At 43.8% G+C, this 26,749-nt stretch overlaps 1 protein-coding gene across 4 annotated transcripts in view; it reads right to left on the reverse strand.

Annotated features, from left to right (window-relative positions):
* The window catches only part of LOC137433036 (signal peptide, CUB and EGF-like domain-containing protein 2), a 398,204-nt gene that overhangs the window by 268,215 nt on the left and 103,240 nt on the right, over window positions 1-26,749 (reverse strand). For all 4 annotated transcript variants that reach the window (XM_078783854.1, XM_068125439.2, XM_068125442.2 and 1 more), the window contains exon 5: window positions 2,795-2,920. In XM_078783854.1, coding sequence (XP_078639980.1) covers window positions 2,795-2,920 — 126 coding nt within the window. The remainder of the gene's footprint in view (window positions 1-2,794; window positions 2,921-26,749) is intronic.

Below are 26,749 nucleotides of genomic sequence, written 5' to 3' on the forward strand. Positions count from 1 at the left end.
ATAGGTCGGCAGGAGAGCCACTCTTGTTGAAAAAATGGAGAAAGGATTGAATGTCTGGATCGAAGATCAGAACCAGAAAACTGCCCCAGTGGATGGGCCCATTAAATTATAAGAAGAAAGGCCATTAGCATCTACAATTACCTGAAGAAGATAATTTATACAGACGATGATACGAGGCGCCACCTGCCGTCATCACGATCGCAGTTCGATTTTACATTCTGGATTAATTGCGACAAAAACGCCGGCGTTATCCCAAAGATTTTGATATCCTGAAATTCGGATTTGATTACATGGAAGAAGAAGAAGTAGAAGACTGTAAAAGTCCCATGGGGAAGAACTGTCCACTGAAGAACTTGTGACCCAGATGTCTCATGAATAAGACAATGAAGAAAATGATGAAGAGCCAGAAAAGGCAGAATTCACCACCAAACTGCTGGAGGACCTCTTCAAGGCAACAAAAACTGCCCGAGAAATTTCTGTAAGAACAGATCCAATTATGGAAAGAAGCCTGAAGTTCATGTGGGTCAAAGAGTCAGCTTTAAATCCCAACACAGAACTTCACAGAGAGTTAAAACAGAAGGCAAAGTAAGTGCCTCGAACACAATTCTTTAGGCCTACTTCAACAGCTACCTGCAGCACTTCAACTCCTTCCACCAGCAAATCATCACCCAAACCTCCAACAACCACCTCACAATAAGGTGAGTTATTTTGCAATAATACAGTACTATTATGATACTAACACTTATTTTAATGTATCTTTAATAATGCCGCACCACTCCATACAAAGAAACATGTAAAAAAAAAAAAAATCAAGAAAGGCTGTTTCAAGGTCAGTTTTTTGGGAGCCTGGAACATATCCCCAATTTCCCCATACGCTTAATGATTCCTCCAACGCGAATTCCTCCAACACAACAACACAAGGTTATCCCAGAACATATCCCCTGCGTTGGAGAAAGTTTTACTGTATGTATATATATATATATATATATATGTACAGTAATGTGAAAAAGTAAGTACACCCCATGTAAAGTTTTGACTTTTTCAACATATTTCAACATACAGCTATTTGATCTTCATTTCAACAATATTGATAGATAAAGGTGATATAATATAACAAATATCATGAAACATTTACATTTTGTAGTCCATTGTATAATTTAAATAAACATAAATGCAAATTTCGCATGTGGAAAAAGTAAGTACACCCCCACATTTATCACTACTTCAAATACCTAAAATTAGAATCAGGTGCACCAGCTCAGGTGCAAATGATTAGAACATCGTTAGAGAGGATCTTGGAGGAACCTGTCTTATTTAAACCTCAGACATTTAGTTTGGTTTGCTCTTTGTTGTTGAAGTGTGCGGCGTCACCATGCCTAGATCAAAAGAGCTCTCTGAGGCCTTCAGAAAGAAGGTTATAGATGCCTACGAGTCTGGGAAGGGATTTAAACAGATCTCCAAACAATTTGAAATCAATCATTCGACTGTCCGGAAGCTCATCTACAAGTGGAGAATATTCCAAACAACTGCCAACTTGTTCAGGCCAGGCCGCCCCAGCAAGTTCAGCCCGAGAGCAGACCGCAAGATGCTGAAATAAGTCTCTAAGAACCCCAGAATGTCATCACGGGACCTACAGGTAGCTCTTGCCACTGTTGATGTCAAAGTGCACGAGTCTACCATTAGAAAGAGGCTGCACAAATTTGATCTACATGGGAGGTGTGCCAGGAGGAAACCTTTGCTATCCAGAAAGAACATCAGGGCAAGACTAAAGTTTGCCAATGAACACGTAGGCAAAGACCAGCACTTCTGGAACAATGTGCTCTGGACAGATGAGTCAAAGGTAGAGCTATTTGGCCACAGTACCAGAAGACATGTTTGGCGAAAACCAAAGACAGCATTTCACCACAAGAACCTGATACCAACTGTAAAGCATGGTGGTGGAAATAATATGGTTTGGGGCAGCTTTGCTGCATCAGCGCCTGGGCAGCTCACTATCATAGAATCCACTATGAATTCTTCATTGCACCAGAGGGTGCTTGAGGATAATGTGAGGCCATCTGTCGGAAAGTTGAAGCTCAACCGAAGGTGGACCTTGCAACATGACAATCACCCTAAACATACCAGTAAATCCACCAAGGAATGGCTGAAAAGAAAGAAATGGAGGGTTCTGGAATGGCCTAGTCAAAGCCCGGATTTGAAATGAGTTGTGCATGCAATTGTGCATGCTGTCCAACAATTTTTTGTTGAATAAATTATTGCCAAGTCAATTCTTCATTGTTTTTTGTTCAATTAGATCACCTTTATCTATAGATACTGTTTAAATGAAGATCAAATATTGATATGTCCACATATGTTAAAAAGATAAAACATTTCATGGGGTGTATTTACTTTTTCTACATGCAAATTTTTGTATTTATGTTTATTTAAATTATACAATGGACTACAAAATGTAAATGTTTCATGATATTTGTTATATTATATCACCTTTATCTATCAATATTGTTGAAATGAAGATCAAATAGCTGTATGTTGAAATATGTTGAAAAAGGCAAAACTTTACATGGGGTGTACTTACTTTTTCACATGACTGTATATATATATATATATGCTGTAGCTCACACACACACACACACACACACACACACACACACACACACACACACACACACACACACACACACACACACACACACTCACAATGTCAACATCAAAAGCATGCAATAGGAAGTGTGTGTGCAATGAGGTGCAATGTGAATGGCAGTGGAGTGTGTAGAAGTGAGTAAAGGAAGCATACGCAGACAGTCACGCTTGTTCTTGGCCAGCTCAAACCCAGGGCGGCATTCACACGCGGCTCCAGCCTTCGGCGTTTCTATGCAGATGTGTTGGCATCCATGTGCTTTGTTCATGCAGTTCATGCCTCCTGGAGAACATGAGGACAGGGAGAGATATCACGTAGGTTTGAGTGAGCCTAATGGTTGGTATATTAGCAGCAACACCAAATAACTTTTAAAATGTCTTGTCCTCCTTGCAAAATGTGCTTCCTGCTTTAACCTAACTCCTAACAAACACACATGATTCACCTTTTAAAATGCCAACCTTGTAAATGAGGTATTTTTCATCCCCTGGGAGCAGCACCTGCTTACTGGTTGTCTATTTGGAGTGGTTCACCTGCACTGCTAATGCAGTGCCTTCTGGAGAATAGTGCTCCAGAAGTAATTGGGGGTGGAGGCACTGTTGTCTCGAAGCAGACCAGTTAACCCCTCCCAGCCCTTTTTGTTCCACGAAGAGACAACTTTTTACATTTGTCTTGTTTCAATCCAAGGGGCTGGTTGTTCTGCTTTTGTTTTCTTTGTGTAGCCCCCAGCTCGAGTGGCCTTCTGGCTTTGCGGCGGGCAATATCCCATAAAAAAAAGATTAAAAGTGCAGGAAGTCTGAATTTGGTCAGGCGACCAGCATACAATGGCCTCTTTTTAACAAACAAGTTAACAACTGACAATATTTTGAACTCAAAGCTTCAACATGGATTCCTTCTCAACAAGTAGCAGCTTATTTATAATAGGATTCTGAGGATAACACGGTGTCCTGTGGCTTCTGGCATATTGCCACGTCAAGCTGTGTGGCCTGCAACCTTGAAAAGCAGAAGAAACAGATTTTAGAAGGTCGGTCTTGCGTAACTTGCTGCCATCATGATGCTGTTGCACGATATGTTTTTCATCAAAAGCCTAAATGTGTTCAGTATGAATGCTTAACAAAAACAAGGCGAGGCGAGAGGGGTCGAGGGGGTGGGGGGGAGTTTGGAGGGGGGATATTGTTGGCTTTGTCTTGTTTTGGCGAGTTACTCTGGATATGCCGCATGTATTGGGCTGCCAATTTAACGTAAACAATACGAATATTAATGTAAACAAATTGACTGCCGTTTTTGCTTTTTAGAAGCTCTTAAATTTGGCCCAAATTTATCAATAGCTAAAAATGGTTTAGTACTATTGTGGAAGATGCCAGTGTCGAGAAAATATTTTTCAGAATCAGTAGAGTCAAAATGTAGAAACTCACGAGAGTCAAAAAAAATTTCTTCAAAGTGCTAACACCAACAATAAATACTGTGCTTGTACACAGTCAAACCACCAAACGAAACTTCCGTGAGATTAATCTCGTTTGGACCCACTTCTTCCCATAACCGGCCCCTTCCTTGGCACGGTGAAACGTGCGCAAAGAAATACAGATATCTATCAAATTCATTGAGCTTATTTTGTCGAATCCTTGACTTAATAAAGTGACCGCATTAGCTATTTATTCAATGCTGGCATCAGCAACATGAGTGATTTAAGTCGAGAGGAAACACCGATACTTTAATCTACCATATAAAACACTGAGTTTGTGTGTTTGTCCAGATGTCTATCCCCCTTCATAATAGGATTCTGAGGAAGGTAGGTTTTAAAGGGTAGGTTTTAACATATATATATATATATATATATATATATATATATAAATATTTCACTTATATCATTTCCATTTAGTGGTCATAATCTTCGATAATTAATCTATGGGGAGAGATCTCTCCAAAGATTTATGAACTTAGTTTGTTTGAGGTTTGTCTCACCTGGCTCATCTCCCTATTGATCAATTTTGATGTTAAATGATGGCATCGCTGAAATGTATTCGGTATGCAACTGAGGCATCCCACTTCACTTTGCTTCTTTTTCATTTCTAAGGTATTGTACCTTAAGAAAGCAGTTATTTTCCATATGAATACAATAAATTATTCGGGTTTTCATGTAAATGTTTTGTGTCGATTTCAAGAATATTACAAGGATATTTTACATGATGTTTCTTCTAAGGATTGAGAAAAAGAATTGAAACTCTTCATTGTCTGATGACCTGTTTATATGAAATCATCTGCAACAATATGAGAAAGTATTTGAGGGTTTTTTTTTTTAACACACCTTTCAAATGGTTAGGAGACTGAGTAGTACCATTACATATTTAGATAATAGCAAAATTAACACACTAAATCTATTTTGTCATTATGTGCTTGTAATCTATCTAAAAGGCTCTTTGTGCAAGCATTGGTGACTGCTGGAAGAAGATAATCTAACTTTAAAAAAATATTATGAACATATTCCATTTGAACAAGCACATTTTTTAATTGTATACAATGTTGAACATCAAGGAAGAGGTGGACCAGAAAGAATAGTGGAAAGCAGAAAAACACACCAAGAGCAGGAAAGAGTGACACTGTGACTTAGTTAGGGTTTGTGGTGCCCAGGGCCAAAGGTCAATAATAGCACCCACAGGCAGTGGCATAGTCAGGAAGTTATATGTGGTGCATATGAAAGAGCTTTAAGTTTCCCCGGCGGGCTCAGCAGCAGAGACCTGCAAGCTGTTCAAAATGTGATTTAGAATATCCTATCTCAAAAAGATCCTTTCTATATTTTTAAGTTTAAAATGCACATCGATTTAGATTTAATTATGATCTCCTGAGTTGATAATTAACTCCAAAGAATCCAGAAAAATTCCCATGTTTCCAAAGGTGCACAATGTTAAGGTGTATAGAGCAGTTTAATAGGTCCTTCCATTCCATGGCATTCTAATTACAAAATAAGCAAGTCAGGAGACGACGATGGTTCACGAGCGAGCGGTATTCAATGACGAAGGACGGACTGTAACCGAAACAGGCCCGGACCGGCCAGGCCCGGAAATGTCAAAACGAAGGTTACTGACCTTGAAATGAGATAGAAAATAATGTATAATCAGTTATGAGGTTAGTTAGCTACACAATACCGAAAATTCGGTGAAAAATGAAATGAAAAAAAAAAAGGGGGGGGGGGGGTGGAGGGGAAAGGAAAAATGAAAAATCGAGCTCCGTGGGACGAGACATGACATTGGCCGAACCAAATATCGAAACCCCTGTCAGATTCCACCAAACCCCTCGGAGAAGATGTAGCTTGAACTCGATTACCCCCTAAAAAGACATATTTTTTGGGCGTGGCTCCGCCCACAATGGGCGCAATACACCCACTCTAGGCAGGACACAACTAGATCATGATATCAACCTCCCACCCAAGTTTCATCAAGATCGGATGATATCATCGGGTAGTTATGCTGCGGACAGACAGACACAGACACACAGACAGACGCACACACATGATGAATATAGTGGTCACTTGATAACTCGTGAACCAATTAAAACTGCGAGCAGTGATGATCCGGGGACCAAGACGCCCCACCCTGATTGGACAATTGCACGCCAGTCATTGACAACGGCAGCCCGGATCAGATTGTTTAAAGTTTGAACTGAATCGATCAAAAAATGAAGGAGATGCATTTTAAAGGTGTGCATCAAATTCAACATGGCTGCCAGGTCACATGACCTATGACATAATATTTAGGATATGCATCCAATCAAGTGATATACTACAAGTGGTCAAAGTTTCAACTCAATCGATCGAAAAATGAAGGCAGAGATACATTTTAAAGGTTTGTATTAAATCCAATATGGCCGCCAAGTCAAGTGACCTATAATGTCATACTGAGGATAAGCATCAAGTGAAGTGGTGTACCATACATGGTCAAAGTTTCAAATTCCTACGATGAACGGTTTGGCCTGTAGTTCACCAACAAATTTCATGGAATCTGAATAATAATAATAACAATAATAATAATAATAATAATAATAATCTTAGCAATTTCAAACGGGTACCAATGGTCCCCTAACAAGAAAGAGCAATCAGAGATTTCAGTCCCCACCAGTACGTGTTTTTAGTGGTTTTTAAGACTTTTGTGTTAAAACAAATATGGCGGCTGAACCACATGACCAATGACGTGTTCATTTCTTTTTTCTCCACCAATTTATCCCGAGATGATGCTCGATAAATTTTATCTTGATCAGATGAAGTTTTGTACTTGTCGAATTATGATGTCATAATGGAGGAGCCGATGACATCACCATTAACATCTGTTGTTCCTCATGGAGAGTTCTTTACAATTTTTTTAAATATTTTTTTCCTATACAGAATCGACGCCCGTGTCGGAGCTAACTCATTGAACATGAAAACATGCACATACACATAAAACATACAATGAAGGTAGCGGGAGACGAGAGGGGGAGAGAGAGGGAAGCACACAAGCACAACAACAGTAGAGAACTGGGACGTCGGTAGATCTGTGGAATGGAGAGTAATTTCAGGAAAGAAGTTGGGGATTGAAAGATGCGGATTCAGGGCGTTTTAACCGGGATAAAAAAGTTCAAGGTTTTGTATGGGGGAAGATGGTGAACAGCCATAAGAGATGGTGGTGAACAGCTGTTCTAAAGACCTGGAGGGAGTAGTGGGATTGAAGAGAGTGTGGGAGATTGTTCCAAGGCAATTTCACAATTGTGTTTTTGTCGAAACTGGTCTTGTATGTACCTATTGGGGTGTCTTTAATAGTATTCTTGGCGTTGGTTTTTTGTACCTGTGTACAGAATCGTCGGTCTTTCTCATCGTGTATTCTGAGGCCTAAGTGTAGTACTAGGCTACTGTGTCCAACCTTGGCTTTAGGCTTTGTTTTTGTCTCAGCGGTTCTCCGATCACGCTGAAATTTTTTTCCGGTCTCTGTTTTCACGGTCTTTTCATCCCATATGTCCTTGTTTTAAAATCTCAAAAAAAAAAAAAAAAAAAAAAAAACCCAAAAACATTTCCTTCCGTTTTTATTCGTTTATTCGTTCTTAGTTGTTCGTTCGTTCATTCTTCGACCATGCTGTTTGTGATCACGTTGTTAAAAAATGTCTCATCTGAACCCTGAAGACCTGTATTCTGTCATATTCTATAACACCTTTTTCTTCTTCTTCTATAAAAGGATGCTTTCGACTTGCTCACCAAATCCATTCATTCCAAAAAAAAATTCCATCTCTTATAGTGCATCTTTCATTCATTCCCTAAACTCTCCAGCACTCCATCCTCCCTCCAGCGTCCTCAAACGTATTTTTGACTCGAATGTCTCAAGAAACTCATTTTGCAATAAATGTTCGTTTCCCATTAATCGTACATTTTTCAAAATCCCATCACCCCAAAATCCCATTTCCCATCACCCCTCCCCTCTAAATCTACCCCCTTGCCCATCCCCTCCAAATCATCCCCATCACCCATCTCTTTCAAATCTTCACCCTTGCCCCTCCCCTCCAAATCTTCCCAATCACCCATTCCTTTCAAATCTCCCCCCATACCCCTCCCCTCCGAGACTCTCCCTCACTCCTCCCCTCCTAGACTCCCCTCTCACCCCTCCCCCTCAAAGCGTCCTCCCCGCTTCTTCCCCCTTCCAACTTTCACCTTCATCTCCCTCAACCTTCTGCCTCGCTCTTCCCCCTCGTCAAATAACACCTCACTGCACCTCTCCCAATCACCATCAAACCTTTTGTCTGCCCCATCCTTCCCTTTCTCCGAGCTATTCTGTAATCTCTGACACACCTTCAACAGCTCTCCCTACCTCTTCCTCCTCTTCCACATCTTACCCTACCGCTCCCCCCCCCCCCTGTTCTGTATCCGATGCTCCCCCTTCCTCTTCCTTAACAGTATGGACCTCAAACATCCGGGGCCTTCGCTCAAACATGTCTGATCTCTCCATACAGGTTGCTTCTGACAAACCAGACGTGATCTGCTTAACAGAAACTTTCCTCCTTCACGATGTCTCTGATTCCTTGGTATCTCTCCCAGGTTACTCCCTACTCCGGTATGATAGACCTGAGCCTCGTCCTGGAGGTGGGGTTGCTATCTTTATAAAAAACTCTCTTCCTCACTCGCCCTGCACTGCCCTCTCTCCACCTCACCCCCAGGAATACCTTTGGCTACGGCTTCCCCTTCGCTCCCACCTTTTGTTCATATGTGTGTTGTACCGTCCACCAAACAGTGATGACTCCATCTTCATCTCGCTGTCTGAGAATATGGACCAACTTCTATCTACCCATCCCAACTCTCTCTTCCTCATATGTGGTGATTTCAACTGTCACCATGCCAGTTGGCTGGGTGTGGGTACCTCTCTCACCAGCCATGGCTCTTCAGCAAAGGACTTCTGTGACTCACTGGGACTGACACAAACTGTCAATTTCCCGACCCGGATTTCAGTCAACGGAGCATCTTCTCTTCTGGACTTGTTATGACTAGCTTCCCTGAAAATGTCTGCTGCTCTTCTTCTGCTCCAATCGGCTCTTCTGATCATGTGCTTGTTAAAGTGGACATCTCTCTGACCATTCTCAGAGAGCCTCCTCAGCGTCGACGAGTCTGGCATTTCACTCAGGCCAACTGGCACGGTCTTCAAGCAGCCATCAATCATCTGGACTGGTCTCCCATCTCTACTGCCTCTGACATAAATTCTTCCTGGGAATTCTTCCAAAGCAAACTGCTCTCTCTCATGCACAGATTTATCCCATCTCGTCTTCTGTTGTCATACCCTTCCTCCCGTCCATGGTACACGGAATCTTGTGGTGAGGCTATTGCCCAGAAACAACTTGCTTTCGTCTCCTGGAAAGCAAATCCAACGGAAGGAAATCTCATTTCCTTTCACAAAGCCCGAAACAAGTGTGTGTCCACGCTCAGGAGAGCCAGGAAACAATATCTCTCCGTTCTCAGGACCGAACTCTCTTATCTGTCTCCCTCTTCCAAATCCTGGTGGCGTCTGGTCAAATCTGTTTCTGGTGTTTGTTCCCCCTCCATCCCCTCCCTCACCTCAAATGGCCACACGGCTGACTCCGCACGCGAAAAAGCTGAATGCCTCAACTCTGTGTTTGCCTCTAAATCTTGTGTCCCAAACCCATCCCTCTCTGTACCCACCATACCCAGTCGTACCCAGCTGCTCCTGGACTCTGTGTCCTTTCCTCCTGACAAGGTGGAAAAGTTTCTGTCAACCCTCGACTCGGATTCTGCAACTGGACCTGACGGCATCAGCCCACGGGTCCTAAAATCCTGTTCTTCCGCTCTTTCACTCCCTCTCTCTGTTCTCTTCACCCTCTCTTTTGCTCAAGGTCATCTTCCATCTGCTTGGAAATCTGCCAACATCACCGCTTTGCACAAAAAAGGTGTAAAAACAGATCCCAGCAACTACAGACCAATCAGCCTTCTCCCAATTATCAGCAAAGTCATGGAATCCATCATTGCTTCAGATATGAAATCTTTCCTCTTCTCCAATGGCTTGATCTCTGATCATCAATTTGGTTTCAGACATGGACACTCTACTCTGGACATGCTGCTTCTGCTTTCTCAACAATGGATGGAGGTCCTCAATGCCAAACAGGAAATTAGAGCAGTCTCCCTTGACATATCACGTGCCTTCGATACGGTCTGGCACCCCGCTCTGCTCACCAAACTCTCCTCTTTTGGTATCCATGGAAATCTCCACGCATGGCTGGCGGACTTCCTCTCTAGTCGTAGTCAACGTGTGGCCCTGAATGGGTTTCTCTCATCTCCTCTTCCTGTTCAGGCTGGAGTTCCACAAGGCAGTGTTCTAGGCCCTGTCCTTTTTCTGGTCTTCATCAATGATCTCTCTGACTCTCTTGAAAATCCTCTGTATCTCTTTGCTGATGACTCTACTCTCTGTCGCTCCATTCTTCATCCCTCAGATCGGCAGTCTGCTGCCTCCTCACTCTCTGCAGACCTGGACAAAATCACAGACTGGGCAAACAAGTGGAACATGTCTTTCAATCCTGACAAATCTCACACTCTTACGATGTCTCTCCGAAAAGACTGACTGGACAACCCTCCCATCCACTTTCTGAATAATCCTCTCCAAGAAGTTCTGTCACTCAAGCTTTTGGGTCTCACTATCTGCCATGATCTTTCCTGGGAAAACCACATTTCAAATCTGGCCTCCAAAGCCAGTCGCCGACTGGGCATCCTCCGTCGTGCGAAGTCCTTCCTTGGCACACCTGAGCTCCTCACCACATACAAGGCTTTCATCCGCAGCTCAATGGAATACTGCTCTCCCCTCTGGGCTGGTGCTCCTGCCTCACACCTAGCTCGTCTTCACGCTGTTGAATCCAAAGCATTCAGAATCATTGGAATCTCCCGCGATGAAGCTAACTCCAAGGGCCTCTCACTCACTCACCGCAGGCAGGTTGGTGGTCTTTCCATCTTCTACCGACTCCTCTCTGGCCTTGCCCCCCCAGCTCTCTCTGGGCTCTGTCCCGCAAATATTCCTACAGGTCGCACAAGATCTGCCTGCAACCCTCTTATGGTCAAACTGCCAAAATCAAGACTCTCTGCTCACCTTCACTCCTTCATTCCTCTTTTCTCCCGCCTCTGGAACAAACTCCCTCACTCTCTTCAATCCCACTCCACCCTCCAGGTCTTTAAAACAGCTGTTCACCACCATCTCTTATCTTCCCCCATCCAAAACCTTGATCTTTTCTACCCCCGCTAATTTCACCCCAATTCCACTTTTTTGAAATACCAACTTCTGTCCTGGAAGTCATTGGTGTCCTTGTGTTTTATACTTCTCCCTCCACCCCCCCCCCTTCCCATGCCTCCTCCCCCCAAGCCCTCTCCCTTCCACACATCTCCCTGCTCTCAAATGTTGTGTTTGTGTGCTTCACCTTCTCTCCCCATCTTGTTTTCCGCTCCCGCTTTTTATATATTTTGTTTGTCTGGTTGATTTGTTTGTGAAGTAAATGTTAGCTCTTTCACGAGCCTCGATTCAGTATACAAAAAAAAAAAAAAAAAAAAGGAGAAAATAGCAATGAAAGAGTGAAGGTGAGCAGATAGTTTTGATTTTGGCAGTTTCACCAGAAGAGGGTTGCTGGCAGATCTTGTGCGTCCTGCAGGAATATTTGGGGGGCAGAGCATGAACAGAGCCAGGCGGACGGAGCAAGCCCGGAGAGGAGTCAGAATCAGCTTCATTGCGGGAGATTCCAATGAATCTGAATGCTTTAGATTCAACCTCGTGAAGCCGAGCTAGGTGTGAGGCAGGAGCACCAGCCCAGAGGGGAGAGCAGTATTCCATTGAGATGAAAGCCTTGTATGTGGTGAAGAGCTCAGGTGTGCCCAGAAAGGACTTCGCAAGACGGAGGATGCCCAGTCGGCAACTAGCTTTGGAGGCCAGCTTGGAAATGTGTTTTTCCCAGGAAAGATTATGGCATATAGTTAGACCCAAAAGATTGAGTGACAGAACTTATTTGAGAGGATTGTTGAGAAAGTAGATGGGAGGTTTGTCCAGACGGTCTTTTCGGATAGACAAAGTGAGAGTGTGAGATTTGTCAGGATTGAAAGACATGTTCCACTTGTTTGACCAGTTTGTGATGTTATCCAGATCTGCAGAAAGTGAAGAGGCTGCTGCCTGCTGATCTGAGGGATGAGATATTGAGCAGCAGAGAGCGGAGTCAGCAGCAAAGAGATAGAGAGGATTTTCCAGAGAGTCTGAGAGATCATTTATGAAGATCAGAAAAAGCACAGGGCCAAGAACACTGCCTTGAGGAACTCCAGCCTGAACAGGAAGGGGAGATGAGAGAAATCCATTCAGGGCTACACGTTGACTACAACCAGAGAGGAGGTCTGCAAGACATGCGTGGAGGTTTCCCTGGATAGCATAGGAGGAGAGTTTGGTGAGCATGTCAGGGTGCCACACCATATTGAAGGCACAAGATATGTCAAGGGAGTCAGCTCTGATTTCCTGTTTGGCATTGAGGACCTCCATCCATTGTTGAGACAGTAGAAGCAGTATGTCCAGAGTAGAATGACCTGGTCTGAATCCAAATTGATGATCCGAGATCAAGCTATTGGAGAACAGGAGGGATTTGATGTCAGAAGCACTGATGGATTCCATGACCTTGCTGATTATTGGGAGCAGGGTGATTGGTCCGTAGTTGCAAGGATCTGAAACAACAGTCGAGAACAGGGCCGTGTCTCAATGAGATGTGATCTTAACCTTCCCCCCCCCCCCCCACAATTTTTTCCATGGAGTAGTTTCGGAAATATAGAGGTGCAAAGTTTTTTGTTTTTTCCAGGATGACGCCCGTAACACGTGACCGATGATGTCATAATTATCATTCAAAAATTCTACAGGATGAGGCGCAGCTATGGTGAAAACTTTCTGTCAATCTGACCAACAGTTGCAGAGAAAATCATATTTATTATGTGTGGACAAACAAACAGACAAACAAACAGACTCAAATGCAATACCCTCTCCTCTGGCGAGTGTAATAACAAAAGCAATGATAACATGCCAACAAAGCATTTATGAATTAATACTGTTATGAATTTGGGTAGAGGAATATCTAGAGCCAGATAGATCTGTATAGGTAGGTATCCGACTGTCGCGATAGGGAATCTACTTGTAATAAGTTTTATGTTTATTCTGGTTTGTAGGGATAAGCTGTATTGGTGTCCCCGCCACGAGGGAGCAGGGCGTGCTAAATAGTGCAGGCCTTATGGATAAGATTCCTTTGTTCGTCGTCCCCTCTATCGTCAAACCTGTGTCCCTTATGGCAACGCACTCATATAAACACTTAGATAGGTCCTTAGTGTGCAACAGTAATTAAATTCCCTTCCCTTACAAAGACTGTGGAAGACAAACAGGCAACGGCCGCGTACAACACCGGCGTTGGCGTCAGACACCGGGCAGGCTGGGAACCACGCCCAGGAGGACTGTGATTGGTTGGGGCGGAAGGCGCGAACCTTGAGAGAATCAGCGCGGAAGGCGCGAGGAGGTTCGGCAGACGGCGGGAAGCTACGAGGCTCTGGTTGGTGGTGCGCCAAAACTGACGTCACTTGCCAAGTTACAAAAGGACTCGCTGGTGGGATTCTGGCGGGATGCCATGCTGCTGAGACTCTAACAGCCAAACAGTTCAATCTTGGTTTCATCAGACCAGAAAATCTTGTTTCTCACAGTCTGAGAGTCCTTGAGGTGCTTTTTTACAAACTCCAAGCGGGCTTTCATGTGTCGTTCACTGAGGAGAGGCTTCCGTCTGGCCACTCTGCCATAAAGCCCAGATCGGTGGAGTGTTGCAGTGATGGTTGTCCTTCTGGAAGTTTCTCCCATCTCCACATAGGATCTCTGGAGCTCAGCCAGAGTGACCACCGGGTTCTTGGTCACCTCTCTTACCAAGGCCCTTCTCCCCCGATTGATCAGTTTGGCCGGGTGGCCAGCTCTACGAAATGTCCTGGTTGTTCCAAACTTCTTCCATTTAAGAATTATGGAGGCCACTGTGCTCTTGGGAACCTTCAATGCAGCAGAGATTTTTTTGTCGGCTTCCCCACATCTGTGCCTCGACACAATCCTGTCTCTGAGCTCTGCAGGCAGTTCCTTCGACCTCATGGCTTGGTTTTTGCTCTGATATGCATTGTCAGCTGTGAGACCTTATATAGACAGGTGTGTGCCTTTCCAAATCATGTCCAATCAATTGAATTTACCACAGGTGGACTCCAATCACGGTGTAGAAACATCTCAAAGATGATCAAGAGAATTGGGAGGCACCTGAGCTAAATTTCAAGTGTCATAGCAAAGGGTATGAATACTTATGTCAATGTGATATTTCAGTTTTTTCTTTTTAATAAATTTGTAAAACTTTCTAAAATCCTGTTTTCTCTTTGTCATTATTGGTTATTGATTGTAGATTGATGAGGGAAAAAATGAATTTAAACGATTTAAGCACAAGGCTGCAACATAACAAAATGTGAAAAAAGTGAAGGGGTCTGAATACTTTCTGAATGCACTGTAGACGACAGTAGATGGTCAGATGCGATCATGGATGCGATAAGCTTTTATGTTTGTGGTTAATTGTGGTTAACATGTTTGTGGTTAATAATATTTTAAACTTCTCATAAAGGTTTTTCACGAAATGCCACGAGAAGCTATTTATTCACGTTAATACGGTGTTTGTCCAAGGAGGAAACCCCTTGGGGAGAGGGGATATTATTAGTATTAATATTGTTTGGTAATAACATTAATATTATGCTTTTATCATGAGTGTTATTAATTTTGTTATTAAAAGCCGCCTTGGAAAAACGCCACGATAAGCTATATTAATACGACTATACACCTCAACACGCAATCCCCTTGGCAGGGAAAACCCCCTTTTTGGGGGGGTGGGGGGGGGGGGGGGGGGGGAGGAGGAAGGTGCGGAAGGCAGTTAAATCGCTACAACCTCCTTCGTTTGACCCTTAGTCTCGCTGTCAAGTTTGGCTGCGATTGGATAAGTAATGACAGCATGTATCCCAGTCCGATAGACAGACAACAAATTGTGGATTTTACTCTGATTAGATAAAAGTTTCAGGAAAAAAACTTTTAACAAGTATTATATCTTTTCAAGCTGCATTGATAACTGCTTAATAATGGCCAATGAACAGAATATATTCATGTGCATGAAATTTTCAGCTCAACTAATGCCAAATTTTTACATTTCTAGATAAATCATCTCAAAAATAGTTCTTTCTGCTTATCAAACAAAACTCCAGAATTGAGCTAGCACGTCATGGGCACTCCAAAAACAAGGTACAGATTACATTTGAATCATGTCCATTTGAATAATTAGCTCTTTTACTTGTCCACATTTCTTGATCAAGTCCCACTTCAGCATTTCTCTTATTTCTTCTGAATGATTCTTCTCCTCCTCTTCCCTTCATAATAGGCGAGGTCCAATGGTACAAAGCTTCTGCCCCGTCTTGACCATAATACTCCTCCACTCCCCTCTGTCCTCAGGCAACTCTCTCCACTCTCCAACCACCCCCACCTTCCTGATATCCCTCTTCACACAATCCTCCCATCTCAACTGCGGTCTTCCTCTTTTCCTCCGACCTTGTTCCCTCAACTCATCCGCTCTCTTTCCCATTCACACCAAGTGTCCAGCCCCTCTCAGCTGGCATTACACCAATCTCCCCTTCAAGCTCATCTGCACACCAATCTCCCTCAGTTCATCCATCCACCTTTTATCCACCATCTTCAGCCCCGCAATTCTCATCACCCAAATGTTCTCGCAAACCTGCAGCCTCTGTTGTTGTCTCTCTGTCAGTACCACTGTCTGCAGACCGTAAAGGTAGACTGGCATGTCATATGACATCAGATCCATCAGATCCAGACACACACATCAGATCTTCATATCTTTCTGTCTGCCATTAATCTTTCAAATCTCCTCCACCCATTCACACCAACCTGAATCCTCCTCCGCACCTCCACATCCGACTTACCATCACTGGTCATTGTCCTCCCCCCCCCACCCCCACCCCCAGATACTCATTTCCGTCTGATTTCCTTCCCCTCTAACCTGATATTCATTTCTTTCCTCAGCTGCCCTACCCACATCACCTCAGTCTTATCCAAACTCATCTTCAGCCCTTTCTTCCCAAATGCTTCCTTCGACTCCCCCAGCATTTCCTGCATCACCCACCCACTCTCCTTTACAGCCAGATCGTCCGCAGCTTAACCGAATTAAGTTCATATAATCCAACTTTGTCAGCCAAATTTTTCAAATAAATACAACAGCTGAATAATTGATTGTTTGATTTTAAAAAATCACGAGAGCTCTGATGTTTCTGAGACAAATACCCTGGAGAGCTCCTTGATAGAAAATGAGAGTGCAGAGCTCAAGGAATGTAACAAAATGGAAACGGCGGTGAAGCAGAAATGAATGTGATATATATATATATATATGTATGTATATGTATATGTATGTATATATATATATATATATATATATATATATATATATATATATATATATATATATATATATATATATATATATATATATATATATATGTCTATATATATATATAAAACACAGTTTGTGTGTATGTGTGTGTGTGTGTGTGTGTGTGTGTGTAATGTTACCAATAGACTCCTAAACGGAGAGGCTCACGTACTTGATATTTGGCACAGACATGGCCATTGAGCCTGGTAAGAACATGGCCGACCTAAAAATTTATTTCATAATATTTTTTTACCATATTTTTACCTCAGCGCATTTCAGCGAGGAATATTATGACCGGAATGGCAGAGCAGCGCGCTGATTCGCTCAGAGCGATCACGTGATGTTCCAACTTTGCCGCCACAATCTCACAGTTATGCGTTCGCACGTAATTCAGTTTTTTCACATTTTAGCAAGGAACATTGCCATTCACACCACATAGGTTTTTTTTTCTTTCATCTTTAGATCCATATTTTTTGCCATAACGTAGTGCATTATGCCTCTCTCGAGCTCGAGTTAGCCAATCACCTGGGAGCATGAGGCCACGTTGGCCACGCCCACGACACGACGCAGAGTTGCAATCGATCGCTCAGAGCGATCAAGTGATGTTCCTTGCCGCGCGATTTCGTGTTTTCATATTTCAGCGAGGAACATTGCCATTCACACCACATAGGTTTTTTTTTCTTTCATCTTTAGATCCATATTTTTTTTCAGCGAGGAATATTATACACGGAATCTGAATCGGTGGCAGAGCAGCGCGCTGATTCGACGATTTGCGCACCTCCCCTCCCCCCCTCCCCCTCCAACTCCCCATCCCCTCCCCCCCTCCCCCCTCCCCCTCGCCTCCCCCCCCTCCCCCTCCCCCCCCTCCCCTCCTCCTCCCCTCCCCTTCCCCCTCCCCTCCCACCCCTCTCCTCTCCCATCCCTCCCCCTCCCCCCCCCTCTCCTCCCCTCCCCCCTCCCCCTCCCCCCCTCTCCTCCCCTCCCCCCTCCCCCTCCCCTTTCAGATCGTTAGACGTACAATCGGGCCCCGACGGGTTGCACGTATTCGCAGTTGATAAATTGTGACCTGCTTCTCCATTCGCAGCCCTGTATCTCACATATTCGGGGGTTTTCGCGGGAGCAAAAAAAATAATTCCACAAGCCGCAAGCATGACAGTTCTAAAACATATCTTCCACCAGCCACACCCAAAGCAACTGGACATGCACAGACACATATCTTTCACAAGACGCAAGCATGACCTGCTTCTACATTCGCAGCCCTGTGCTTTGCATTTTTTATGGCTCTTTGCGGCCACATGAAAATATTTTAGCCGCACTATAAGCCAGTTTCGCAGGATATCCCACCATTCACACTGTGAACATAGCTTCGTGAGATATCCCACCATTCGCACTGTGAACATAGCTTCCCGGGATATCCCAATATTCGCACTGTGAACATAGCTTCGCAAGATATCCCACCATTCACATTGAAAACATAGCTTCGCAAGATATCCCACCATTCACATTGAAAACATAGCTTCGTGGGATATCCCACCATTCACATTGAAAACATAGCTTCGCAGCATAACCCACCATTCACACTGTAAACATAGCTTTGCGGGATATTCTACCATTCACACTGTGAACATAACTCCACGGGATATCCCACCATTCACACTGTGAACATAGCTCCACGGGATATCCCCACATTCACACTGTGAACAAAGCTTGGTGGGAGGATAATCCCACCAGCTGCGTAACATATCATCCACCGTGAGTTCCTGCGCAGAATGAAAACACTCCACCGCATCTATTATTGCAATTAGCCGTCTCATTTTTCCCCATTGAAGCAATGCCCTGACATTCGTAGATTTTCCTCGACATTCGCTGTATTTTCCACGAATCAGGAACCGCTGGGAACCCCCTTTTCCCACTGAAACATTGCCCCTTTTCCCACTGAAACTGAAATGTAAAGATTAACTTATTAGATTTTGGGGTCAAAGGCCAAATAAAAGGTCAAATCTGTAATAGGTCTATAACTTGAGAACGGCTGAAATGATCTAATTCAAACTTGGTACAGGTATTGTTACGTGCTCCTCCCTGACCCCCCTGGTCACGGTGTACCTCCGAGCCCCGAGAGGAGTCACGGCAGAACAATGTGTTATTCTGTGTCAAAAACAATGGTGAAACCACACCAATTGTTACCAACAAACAAATATTGTATTAAAAATCACACAAGAATAACAGTACAACAATAATAGCAATCAAAAGTACAATCAATGTATATCTTATGATGGTACCATCAGGTAGTATAACGTAACTCACTGTGTGCCAAGTGAGCATAACAAGAACATTCCCCAATGTCTCTTATTCCCGGCTTCAAGACGAAGTTGATTCGCTCCAGCGATCACGAGAACGATGTCCAATCGAGACCAGAATCCCGTGCGGATGGCAAGGGCAGTCACCCAGCCGAAGCTGTACAAAGGCGCCCTCAAGGCGACTGGGAAATCCAAAGGCGCCCTACAGGCGACTGAGAGATCAGACCCTCGGGTATGGACGAATTAGCCTTCAAAAAGCCACGTCACACACACGCCCCAGATCGACGTCTGAATGCGGTGAGAATTGTCGAAAAGAAACGAAACCGCGAGCGAAGCACAAGTCCTGCGCGAGTCAAAATGGCCGACGGCCCGGTCTTGAGACGTACCGGCCCGACGCTAATTCTCCTCGGAATCCAACGCGCAAAACCTGACACGCAGGTTGATCGATCACAGCGATGACAACTCTGTCACAGGAATTTCCTATCCCGGAAACCCGAAAGTTCGCCAGTGACTCTAGCTCACCAACGTTAGTTTCAGAACTCGGAGCAACTCGGCTTTCTTGTCCGACTCGACTCGCTCCGCCCTCTTTCTTCCTTTCGCTTTGTCGTCATCCGGTTCCTGTTTCATTTAAAACCTTAATCTTTTATCTTTTGAAAACAGTTCATGGACAATAAACCTTTTGAACACATTAATAGTATACGGAATCAGAAATATTTACAGTGGATGCAAACCACCACAACGGAAGTGACGAATCCGTAACACTTCCCCCTCTCAAGAAAGAAAGTTTGAACATAGTGAAAACTTTCTTTGCAGGCCAAAAACATTTTTTGAATGAAGGTTAAGGGGTTGTGATCAAAAATCCAAAGTCAAGCAAATGTATAGCACGTTTTAGGGAGGCCGAGCTGAGAGCCAGGTTTCATGGTGGTTGGGTGGGGAGGCCTGGAAGTATTCACTACATGGACGCCTTTAGGAACGTGGAGTTCACGGTTAATACATGTAGGAATCTTAGCTCGGCTGCTCCGCAGCATTCAGTGCTTCAGACTCTTCCTAACTTTCATAATAATCACGGTTGGAGCTCTTGTCACTGTAGTCACGTGAATAGCGGTCTCCTTCTCGGCCACTACCCTGATAATCATCCCTTCGGGAGCTGCAGTAACTCTGGGAGGCTCCATAGTCATCTTGATTGCGGCCACCACCAAAACTACTACTTCCACCCCGGGAGCCATAGCCACCCCTGAAACTACCTCCACGTTTTCCTCCTCTGTAGCCCCCTCGACGCCCATGGCCTGCCTTCTCTACTATTAAGGTCCGACCATCCAAATCCTTGCCATTCAAATCCTTTTCTGCATCTTTGGCATCCTTTGTGTTTTCAAACGTGACAAAGCCAAACCCTCTTGACTTTTGCGTCTCCCTGTCTTTTATCAGCAGCACTTCCAAGAGCGGTCCATATTGGCCGAAGACAGAGTCCAGAACAACTTCCCTTGTTCTGAAGTTCAGTCCACCTACAAAGAGCTTGCCAACATTGCCTCCATCCATGACTTGTGTGTGCTGACACTTAGTTTTTGGGTACTTGACAAGACGTGCCTGTGCAAAGCGTGACGTCAGTACCTTCCTCTTCTCTTCAGAGCGCTTCCTACCCATAGCACGAGTCGCGGCACAGGATGGAAAGATACCCGGAATCTTCTGCTCTAACTGTGCAGTGTTATTTTCCATGCTAGGCTTTTAAACAAACATCGGGTTACCAGAGACTTGACCACCGGCCAAATCATTCCCGATAACAAAAGATATTCCCTCTACAGGTAGAGTGGCTTGTAAACCGACGGTGACCGGTCCTGACACCAAATCAGACTTTAAATGGATGACATGAAGTGGAGCTTTAACACAGCCACCAACCCCCTGTAAAAGAACACTAACACCAGTTGCCATCTTCTCTGACAAGGTAAAAATGCCTTCAAGCATTAAAGACTGATGTGCTCCTGTGTCCCTCAATACCCTAACAGGTCTCTGGTTAGTCAAGTCTCCATTCAGTGACACAAACCCCTCTGAAATAAAAGGTTTGTAACCCTCTTGAACAAGGTCGTTCAGTGATGCCGTAACTTTGGCATGGGACCCTTCACAAGGCACTGTCCTCCAAGGACGATTTCTCGCATTTGCCAATGCATTCGGAGTTGTACTAGTCTGACTCCGCTCCTGATTTTTCCTTTCCAGGGCATAACATTGGGACATCAAGTGTCCAGGTTTCTTGCAAAAAGCGCAAGTAGGCCTGGAGGAAAAACTCGTGGTCTGCCTCGAGCCTCCCGGAAGATAAGTCTGTCTTGGAACTGTAGTCTTCTGATCCCTAAAAGTCGCGGTATCAGATTTGTCCTCATAGTCATCTCTAGGCCGCCCCCATGAATATTCGTCCTCCGCACCGGATGTACCATAACTCCCCTGGCGAACTCTAGGCGGGAAGTTAGGTTTGTGGAACCCCATCCTGTGTGTCAAGGCATAGTCATCAGCCACGATTGCTGCCTCACACAACTCTGGTACCTTCCTTTCCTCCAGATGTACTTTAATGTCCCCGTGGACACACTGTTTGAATTCCTCCACCAAGATCAATTGTCGCAACAGTTTGAAGTCTTTCCCAATCCCTTTCGAATCACACCACCGATCAAACATGGTTTCCTTCATTCTGGCAAACTCCACATGGGTCTCACTCTCCCTCTTCCTGGCATTGCGGAATTTTTGCCGGTAAGCTTCAGGGACGAATTCATCGGCTTTGAGAATGGCATTCTTCACTTCCTCATAATGTATACATTTGTCAATCGGTAAAGCCGAAAATATATCTTGAGCTTTACCCACCAGAACACTTTGCACTAACATAGTCCAGGACCCCACAGGCCATTTTAGCATTTGAGCCACTTTCTCAAAGTGTAAAAAAAACTTGGCTACCTCCTTTTCATTGAAGGGTGGATCCAGCCTCACATGCTTACCAACATCCCAGGTGTTCTGACTCGTTGTCGAACCAGCCGGCATGGATGCTACCTCTCGCCATTCTCTCATTAATTCCAGTTCCTTGAGTTTAATTCCCTCTGACACTCCATGTCACGTTCCTTTAACTCCCTTTCGGCTCTTCTTTCCTCTGCTCGTTTCTCCTCGAGGTCTCGTTCCTGTTCTACTCTTTTTTTCCATGAGTTCCCTTTCAACTCTCCTTTCCTCTGCTCTTCTTTCTTCTTCAGCTCTCCTTTCCTCTGCTCTTCTGTCCTCGGCTTCTCGTTCCTGTTCTACTCTTCTTTCCAAGAGTTCTCTTTCAGCTCTCCTTTCCTCTGCTCTTCTCTCCTCGGCTTTCCATTCCAACTCTTTTAACCTTTCCTGGCTCTGCAGTTGCATCTCCATTTTCCGGAGCTCCACATTTTCTTTTTCCTCGGGTAACCAATCCACGGCTACCTCTGTCCATGTTCCCTGTCCCACCAGAGATTCTACCACCAATGTCTGCATCTCTGCTTTCTTCATATGAGCTCGGACCTGCAAGTTAAAATGTTTGGCCAATCTCAAGAGTTCCGATCTTTTTAACGCTAGGAACTGTGCCTCATTAGGGGATGCCGCAAACTTTTCTGCGTCAAACACCATGGTGACTATTAGTTAACACCTGTTAACCTTCACACAAAAATTTCCAAATTTTTGAAAAATTTGGGAATGTTAGAAAAATTCAAAATTTGGGAATGCGAGGGAATTCTATCCCGGACGAATGTTATTAGGGAATTTAATCCCGGACGGATGTTATTAGGGAATTTAATCCCGGACGAGCCCCCAATTTCTGTTACGTGCTCCTCCCCGACCCCCCTGGTACCTCCGAGCCCCTAGAGGAGTCACGGCAGAACTATGTGTTATTCTGTGTCAAAAATCAATGGTGAAACCACACCAATTGTTACCAACAAACAAATATTGTATTAAAAATCACACAAGAATAACAGTACAACAATAACAGCAATCAAAAGTACAATCAATGTATAACTTATGATGGTACCATCAGCTAATATAAAAGTAACTCGCTGTGCGCCAAGTGAGCGTAACAAGAACATTCCCCAATGTCTCTTATTCCTGGCTTCAAGACGAAGTTAATTCGCTCCAACGATCGCTAGAACGATGTCCAATTGAGACCAGAATCCCGTGCGGATGGCAAGGGCAGTCACCCAGCCGAAGCTGTACAAAGGCGCCCTCAAGGCGACTGGGAAATCCAAAGGCGCCCTACAGGCGACTGAGAGATCACACCCTTGGGTATGGACGAATTAGCCTTCAAAAAGCCACGTCACACACACGCCCCAGATCGACGTCTGAATGCGGTGAGAATTGTCGAAAAGAAACGAAACCGCGAGCGAAGCACAAGTCCTGCGCGAGTCAAAATGGCCGACGGCCCGGTCTTGAGACGTACCGGCCCGGCGCTAATTCTCCTCGGAATCCAACGCCCAAAACCTGACACGCAGGTTGATCGATCACAGCGATGACAACTCTGTCACAGGAATTTCCTATCCCTGAAACCCGAAAGTTCGCTAGTGACTCTAGCTTGCCAACGTTCGTTTCAGAACTCGGAGCAACTCGGCTTTCTTGTCCGACTCGATTTGCTCCGCCCTCTTTCTTCCATTCGCTTTGTCGTCATCCGGTTCCTGTTTCATTTAAAACCTTAACCTTTTATCTTTTGAAAACAGTTCATGGACAATAAACCTTTTGAACACAATATTAGTATACGGAAGCAGAAATATTTACAGTGGATGCAAACCACCACAACGGAAGTGACGAATCCGTAACAGTATGTATAATATTGTAAAGATTAAGTGATTAGATTTTGGGGTCAAAGGTCAAATCTGTAATAGGTCTAAAACTTGAGAACGGCTGAAGTGATATAATTAAAACTTAGTACAGGTATGTATAATATTGTAAAGATTAAGTGATTAGATTTTGGGGTCAAAGGTCAAATCTGTGATAGGTCTATAACTTGAGAATGGCTGAAGTGATCGAATTCAAACTTAGTACAGGTATGGATAATATTGTAAAGATTAAGTGATTCGATTTTGGGGTCAAAGGTCAAAGTCTGTAATAGGTCTATAACTTGAGAATGGCTAAAGGGATCTAATTCAAACTTGGTACAGATATGTATAATGATGTAGAGATTAACTGATTAGATTTTGGGGGTCCCATGGTCAAAGGCTAAAGCTCAGAGGTCATGTCAGGTAAAAATGTGAGAACTTGTGAACAGCTGAAGGGATTTAAATTAAAACTTGGTGCAGGTATGTATAATGATGTAATAATGTAGGCGGAGGCATGATAATGTAGGCAGTCGACGTCGTGACGTCAAAGAGTGCCGTTCTAGTTTTTAAAAATGATCTTACATAATTGTTGTTGTCAGGTCAAACCAAATAAACCAAATACTGCATTGTTGTCAAACCAAATACTGCATGGGAGTTTCAAAAGTGTTTCAAAAGCAGTATTGTTAAAAAGAAAACTAGAACGGCACTCCGTAGAGCGCATACCTCCACCAGGCTGAACAGTTTATGTTTTGTATCCCACTGATGGGCAGGACCTGGATTCAGACCTGAACCAAAATCTAATCGGCTTGTTCTTGTCAACTAACCAACTCATCCACCAAGTTTAGTCATAACTCGTCCATAACTTTTTAAATATAATGTTGTATATTGCTTTTCACTGTCCCTGGTCCCTGGTGTTGGGCTAGCGGCTAGGGTGCCGGCTTAGGATCCTAGGATCCTGGGTTCGAATCCCGGTCAATCGCTGAATTAACGCCAGGGGGGTTGACTCAGCCTGTCATCCTTCCGAGGTCGGCAAATTGAGTACCAGTTCACTGGTAATTCCCTGCTTGTCGTTAAAGGCGGCAAAAAGGGTTGGCGTCAGGAAGGGCATCCGGCCGTAAAACATTGCTTCAAAAAGGGGACCGAAAAACAACAACAACCACAGTTCCTGAAAAAGGCCAACCCCCGCTTGCGGGGAAAAATGGCCTCTAAAGGTGTTTTTTTTTAAATTTATATTGCTTTTCACCCGATCTCTCAATGGTGAAGAATCACTTAGCAATTAAATAATTCTCGTATCCGAATCCATATTCAGATTTTCACCAAAATGGAATTGATTTGTCCTTGTCACACACCCAATCAGTCCACCTAGTTTCGTCCAAATCCCTCAGTAACTTTTTGAAATATCCTGCTATTTATAGTTTTTGGCCCTATATCCCAATGGTGAAGAATCACTTTAAAAAATTCAACCAGCCAGATCCAAATCCAGATCTTAACCAAAATCTAATCATTTCATCCTGATCACATACACTACCTCTCTGCCAAATTACGTCCAAATCCATCCACAACTTTTTGAGATATCTTGTTCACAAACAGACAGACAGACAGACAAACAAACAAACAAATGAAAAATCGGTCAGAGACCGAGGACTTGCCGGAATGTACTTTTTTTTATCGGCCATTTTGGATAATTTGTTTTCTGATCAAATTTATTCCTAGATTATGCTCAAGAAATTTCATCTTGATCGGATGAAGTTTAGTACTTGTCGAATTATGACGTCATAATGGAGGCACCTATGACATCATCATTAACATATTTTATTCCCCATGGAGAGTTCTTTACAATGAGCCATGTCTCAATTTTTTCAATTCAGCACTTTCGGAGATAGAGGTGCAAAGTTTTTCGGTTTTTCCAAGATGACGGCCGAACCACGTTACCGATGACGTCATCATTATTTGTTTTCTAAACTAATTTATTCCTAGATTATGCTCAAGAAATTTCATCTTGATCGGATGAAGTTTTGTACTTGTCGAATCATGACGTCATAATGGAGGCACCTATGACATCATCATTAACATATTTTATTCCCCATGGAGAGTTCTTTACAATGAGCCATGTCTCAAATTTTTCTATTCAGCACTTTCGGAGATTTACAGGTGCAAAGTTTTTCGGTTTTTCCAAGATGGCGGCCGGGCCACGTGGCCGATGACCTCATCATTATTTTTTTTTTTCCAACAGTTTATGCCGACATGGCGCTCAAGAAATTCCATCTTGATTGGATGAAGTTTTGTACTTGTCGAATTATGATGTCATAATGGAGGCCTTGGGCAGAGAGAGTTCAAAGTTAGGCACAGTCTATTCCAGGGCAAGACAAATATGTGTGTAAAGTATGGCAATTGTATGTGCAACGGTGTAGACGTAGTACTGCGCACAAACAGACAAACAGACAGACAGAGACAAACCAAACAACTAACCAACATACTTGCCGGAATCTTTTCCGGCAAGTAACAAATGAAAAATCACTCATAGAGCGACACTTGACAAAAGAGAACAAAGTAGAATGGCACTCGGTAGAGCATCCTTTTTCTGGCTCACTGGCCTTCTTGTGACGGTGCCTTTTTTTGAGTAAAAAATGGTAAAAAAAAAAAATCAAACATTTAACAAAGTTGGGGAGGTGTACCTTGGCCTCATGACCAGTTTTACACTTTGCAAGAGTGCACAAAGTACACAGTGAAAAAGGCTCGTCAAACTAGTGCACACATGTACTTAATCCCAAAGGCCGAAGCATATGGTCAAAACAACACATGCATCCTAACCCAAAGGACTGGAATACATTGTCATACAATAACTGGGGTCCACTGGCCATCATCATGATGGTGTTTTTTTTAAAAAGAAAAAAGGTTTAAAAAAAAGTAAAAATCAAACATTACAACAAAGCTAGGGACATGAACGTTGGCCCCATGTCCAAAGTACAGAATCATAACAAATATTGTCTAACTAGTACACACATGTACTTCAGCCCGAAGGC

The sequence above is a fragment of the Myxine glutinosa genome, chromosome 8, assembly GCF_964187855.1.
Source record: "Myxine glutinosa chromosome 8, kmMyxGlut1.1, whole genome shotgun sequence".
Lineage (NCBI taxonomy): Eukaryota > Metazoa > Chordata > Myxini > Myxiniformes > Myxinidae > Myxine > Myxine glutinosa.